The sequence below is a fragment of the Ipomoea triloba genome, chromosome 5 (genome assembly GCF_003576645.1).
Source record: "Ipomoea triloba cultivar NCNSP0323 chromosome 5, ASM357664v1".
Lineage (NCBI taxonomy): Eukaryota > Viridiplantae > Streptophyta > Magnoliopsida > Solanales > Convolvulaceae > Ipomoea > Ipomoea triloba.
This window is the reverse complement of record NC_044920.1, coordinates 18,642,460-18,647,888: the sequence shown is the minus strand read 5'-3', so window position 1 is coordinate 18,647,888 and position 5,429 is coordinate 18,642,460. Positions and strand designations below refer to the sequence as shown.

At 38.6% G+C, this 5,429-nt stretch overlaps 1 protein-coding gene across 2 annotated transcripts in view; it reads right to left on the bottom strand.

Annotated features, from left to right (window-relative positions):
- The window catches only part of LOC116021205 (ABC transporter I family member 11, chloroplastic), a 9,811-nt gene extending 6,832 nt beyond the window's left edge, over positions 1–2,979 (bottom strand). Inside the window, exons 1-4 of one of the 2 annotated variants that reach the window (XM_031261817.1) lie at positions 2,826–2,979; positions 1,098–1,239; positions 923–980; positions 669–748 (exon numbers count right to left, since the gene is read on the bottom strand). In XM_031261817.1, the coding sequence (XP_031117677.1) occupies positions 669–748; positions 923–980; positions 1,098–1,207 (248 nt within the window). In that variant the 5' untranslated portion in view covers positions 1,208–1,239; positions 2,826–2,979. Of the gene's footprint in view, positions 1–668; positions 749–922; positions 981–1,097; positions 1,240–2,821 lie in introns of both variants that reach the window. The other variant, XM_031261818.1, reaches the window with a different exon arrangement.
- Between the last annotated feature and the right edge of the window lie 2,450 nt (positions 2,980–5,429).

The following is a 5,429-nucleotide window of genomic DNA, read 5'->3' as shown; positions in this document are numbered from 1 at the left end:
GGGGGGGGGGGGGGGGGGGGGGGGGGGGGGGGGGGGGGGGGGGGGGGGGGGGGGGGGGGGGGGGGGGGGGGGGACATTCCTTCATTTTTGCTACCTGTGTGGTGAATTAGGTGATGCAGGGGTTTCAACCCCTAGGCTTTGATCAATTTATCAAGATTTAGCAGGATGGAAAAATACAAGATCATAAAAGGAATCTGTAACATTAATATTTATTAGTAATACTAACATAGTTTCTAAATTAAATATTTTTTTTAATGGTTTCTAGTAGGATTACGATTAATATTTCCATTTTAAATACTCTTGTAGCCTTCGGCATAATTATCCAACTTTCCAATACACATATATTCTTCTTGAAGCTAGTTGCTTCACTAGTTCACTCTCTCTATTCTTTGCCTGTTTCCAAACAGAATTAGGCAATAATGCCTTGGCAAATTTCTTTTCTTTGGATGGATGACACCTTCCAGGTTTCTGCCCATGTTGTTAGGTTGTTCAACAAATACATGATATACAGCATGTTTGGAGTACAAGTGAAAGTGTGAAACATAAGGTTTATTGAACAGTGCAATCAACTTGTAAGGTTTTTGATCCAAGCTTAACCATTTGATTGAAGAAGATGGATTGTTCAAAGTAGTTAAAAATGTTCATGTAAACCCAAAAGCAGATAGCACCTTCTTTCCGGAAGGGAGAGATTGACTCTATCCAAGAGGTTGAGCTTCGTCCCAGGAGGCCGATAACTGACATCCCTTATCTCAAAAAAGGGATAAACAGATATGTAAATAAGAGTAATAGATAAGCATCAGATATGAAGCAAAATGATCATTATAAGATTTCAAGCAGAGTACGGCTAAATATGAATTTAAAAATCTACAATCAGCTTAATTCAAGCAAGAATATAGTAGACAGTGGTAAGGAAGTAGCATACTTCAAAACAGGAGTAGTCGCAAGACACAGAGAGAGTTTGCTCCTTTCTGATTCTAAAGCTGAGATTAAAAGAAAAATAAAAGACAAACTTGAGCTCTTGACTCACAATTGGAAAGTCCCAAATGGGGCATAAAAATGAAATTCAACATTAAAGAAAGTGATAGAGTAGAACTAGCCTAAAGCTGAAGCATGGTTGAGATGAAAAGACAGTTGACAGAGGTGGTCTCAGAATGTACGGATACGGAAGTGAAGATGCTGAGGGTAGTGTAGCAGTTCCAAGAAACATTCTCTATTTCTACCTCTTCTTCTATATGTTTCCTAGTTGAAGCATCCCATGCAAGGCACACCCAAAAAAAAAATGCCCAACTGTTAAAACACAGTTGATGAAGTTGGCAAATGATTTAACCACATGCTTGCCTTTCTGGTGAGTAAACATCTTTAGTAACTTTTGCATTTGACACTAAAGTGATGTGCACACTGGGGAATGAAATACAACTTGAAACATTAAAAATAAATTTCCCGATTTTCCTCATCAACTTGGTACAATTTCTAGGCAAATCATTCTATACATAATAAGGTAGTGGTGGAACTTGGCCAGGCCGGTCGAGGCCATAACAAATTAGGCCTGGGCTTGTTATGGTAACCTAAGGCCTGAGCCTACAATAGGCCATGTCTGGCATGAAGCCTTTTTAAAGTCCAACTTAATAAGCAAGCCATTAAAAACTAAAAAGGCTTTAAAGACAACAAAAAAATATGCTTTGAGCTTATTTCAGGTCTACACGTTATAGGCTTTAAGTTGTTTCAAAGGCCTACGTGTTAGTAAAAAAATAAAAAGATAGATAAATTTTAAAAATAAATAAATAAATAAAAATAATAATAATAATAATACAACAAATCAACAATAATACATTTTACCTAACATGTCAGCATCATAACTAGTCCAATGCTTCACATGAAAACCAACCAATAATCACAAATCCATAAATTCCAAAAATATAAAAATCTTACAACACAAGTTCAATACAATGTCTAGAATCAAAACCAGCCAATACATCATAACAATGTCTAAAATGATACCAAGTCACCAAGATCAATCAAGGCTTCAACATAATCTCCTCATGTCCAAGAGTGACTTCTTGTTTAGTAACAGAGTTGTTACTTTCTATTGGTTGACTTGAAAGAGATTGATAGAGTTGTAACATGTTCATGAACAGATTCAATTGTATTGTTGCTTGTTGTCCTATATAATATCATAAATTAAAGTCTAATACAAATTAATACAAACAACATATAAAAAAACTAACAATTAGCTCAAGTATTGAATGAATGGCATGACTTCTCCGGTAAAAGAATACCGTATTTTCCAATTTCCAGCAATCTCAATATTTCACAATATTTTCCTGTATACACTCCAAGAGCTCTATAGTCACAAGCGACTAAGAAAGCTATACAATCAAGAGCTGGAATTCACAGAGCTCTAGCAGTCATAAATAAAAAAGCCAAACACCTGGCATATGAGCTAGAAGTTTGGAACAACATTTTCTTAACCCTAAACTGCATATGAGTACCATTTCTTGATCTTTGGTTCCATATTCTGATTCCAAAATCTTGACTTTCCTCTGAGTTTATCAATTACTAATGATATTGAGACACAAAAACAAATGACAACAAACCAGCACAAACAATTTTCATATAGCAGATTAATAAAATTGAATGGCAGCATTAATTTCGTCTAAACACAATGAAAACAGCAAAATTGAAATACACACAGGCAAGTATTGAAATCACACCGCCAGAGGCCGCAACCCACAGCCGCAGGTCGCGAGTTGCAATATCCAAAATACAGTAGAAGAATTACAGACTACACGCTCAGAGAAAAGAGAGTAGAAGAGTAGAATACCTACCTCAGCTCAGAAGCCCACAGTGCACCGCCGGTATGGCTCACGTCTTCACTCCACGGCTCCACCGCTGTCCGCAGTTCCACACGTTGTCCGGGTCGGGAGAGATGAAAACAGGGCAAGGAGATTAGGGATTTTGACTTTGATTTGGGGATTTGATATAATGTAATACAAGTCCCAACTCACCAAGTTACTTTTAACTATTAGGGATAAAATCTACTCACATATACTTGTTAAAATAAGGTGTAATGATTTTTTTTTTTTTTAAAAACAAAGCAAAACAAGCAAACAAAGGGCGATCTGGTTAAACCCGTTGCAAGTAACTAGACTTGCCATGAGTCTAGTGGAACCTGCTGGTAGGCCCATTGCAAGCAATGAGACATGCCACGATCTAGTAGAACCCGTTAGCAGGCACGTTGCAAGGTAATTTATGGGCGTTTTGGAGAACTTTTTTTTTTCTCAAAACGTCATTCTAAAACGCTGCTCAAAATAATGTTTTGGATTTCATCATTTTGGAGTAAAACATTGTACCAAAAAACTATTTAACCAAATACGTTTTTTGGTTGGCTGAACGACAATTAGGAGCTGAAATGAGAAAGAAATCAAGTAGTGTGCAATATGAGCTCTGTACGTGCGTACACTAGTTGTACACGAGTAAGCAGAATGTATCATGTTGAGAAATATGCACGTACGTACATTAGGAAGAGTCACAAAAAGGATTATGAGACGCAATACGCTCGCACTGGTCTCGTATGAGCTTGTCCAAAATGGATCACAAGCCAGGTATGAGCGTACGCGAGGAGAACGGGGCTGAGCTGATCTATGTACGACTGCGTGTACGCGCGTACATGGTCCGTACCGCCGCCAAAGACTAAAGGTATAAATAGCTTTGTTGAAGGAGTTTAGAGGAACAAGCTTTTGTCATTTTTGTACTTTCCAACTTTGAGACTTCAACACTTGTATAGATTTTCTCTAGGGTTTTGAATTTCAAATGGACAAAACTTGGCTTAGGATATTGGGAAATGCACTTTGCAATTGTTGGAGGCTACTTGGATTACTTTTGAAATAAGTGATTGTTGTTCAATTCCAATTTACTTTCTTTGCATTGTGTTGATCATGTATTTTTTCATCTTTCACCCTACTAACTATACATCCCTAACAATGTGTGGCTAGAATTCTAGGGAATTGGATTAGTTTGACTGTGAGGAAGCATGAATGCCTTTAATTGCAATTAGGAAACAAGTGATGCATTGATGGATAGGAATCTTTCTTGGAAGTGGATTTTGTATAAACTCTTGTCTAATGAACATGCACATTGAACAAGGCGAAGGTTGGGCTTCAAAACTAGGACTTGAGCTCCAGGTCCAGCCGCCATACTCAAGTTGCCTCATTCGGGTCCCCTGGTTCGGATCGCTTAGTTCGGGTTGCTTTCTTCATCCGGACCTCCTTGGCCCAGATCGCTTCTCTTGGCCTTGACCGCCTTTTTAGTCCGGGTTGCCTTCTTAGGTTCCTAGGCATCTTGTAAGGCCGCCCGAATCATCTTATTGGGTCTGGGGCTATGGGCTCCCGGACCCCATGTCCATATTCTTGGGTCATTTCCAATATATCATCATCAGCCCCTCATTGTCCGAGTTGTGTGAAGTCGATAACAATAGAGAGTAGATGTCTGGTCAAATCGAAGTCGCTTTGGGCTCCTTACTAGGACGAATTTATTGCGCTACACCTCTCAGGCTTCAATCATTATTGCATGGACCATAGTCCACACAGCTGTGTGGACCATGGTCCATGCAATAATTTGCAAAATAAAAGTACATTATTTTGTACTGAAGGTACATTATTTTTGTACTGTAGGTATATTATTTTAGGGTACATTTTTTTTGTATTGGAGGTACATTATTTGATATATACTATCAAATAATGTACTTACAGTACAAAAATAATGTACCTTCAATACAAAAATAATGTACCTTTTATTTTTGGTCCACACAGCTGTGTGGACCATGGTCCATGCAATAATTTGCCCTCAGGCTTTTACGGCGCCCAAGCTTAGTTGAATGCTCTCCCAATGCCGGCTTCTAAGGAACTCGGGTCTTATCACCTTTTGCTTTTGTTGAATACATCTCTAAGTCGTGGTCTGGTCCCCTTGGGGAGTCCAAACCCACCCCTTGGTTCCCAGAACATCGCGCGAGCCTACTATGGAGGAGTTTTTTACTAAGTGGATAGTTGATAGTGATGATCGTCACAAGGAAAACAAAATCATGTTGAAAAATATTGAGAGGCAATTGGGGTATTTGCAAAAGGCCTTGACTGAAAGAGCCCCAAGGAGGACATGGTGGAGATTAGAATTGATATTGAAGAGGTTTTAAAACCCCAAAGTGAAGGTTTGATGCAAAATGGAGAAGGGGTGGTTATTCAAGAGGAGGAGGTGAATCAAGATGAAGGGGTGCATAAAAAGTAGAGGATGAGGAGATAGAAAAAGAAGAAGAAATTGAAGAAATAGAGAGAATAATGAAGAGAAAGACAAGGGATCGGAATGTGAACAAAAAGAGTGATGAAGTCCAAGAGTTTTATCTAGTTGACACAATGGATAAAGAACCCTTGTCTAAGTGG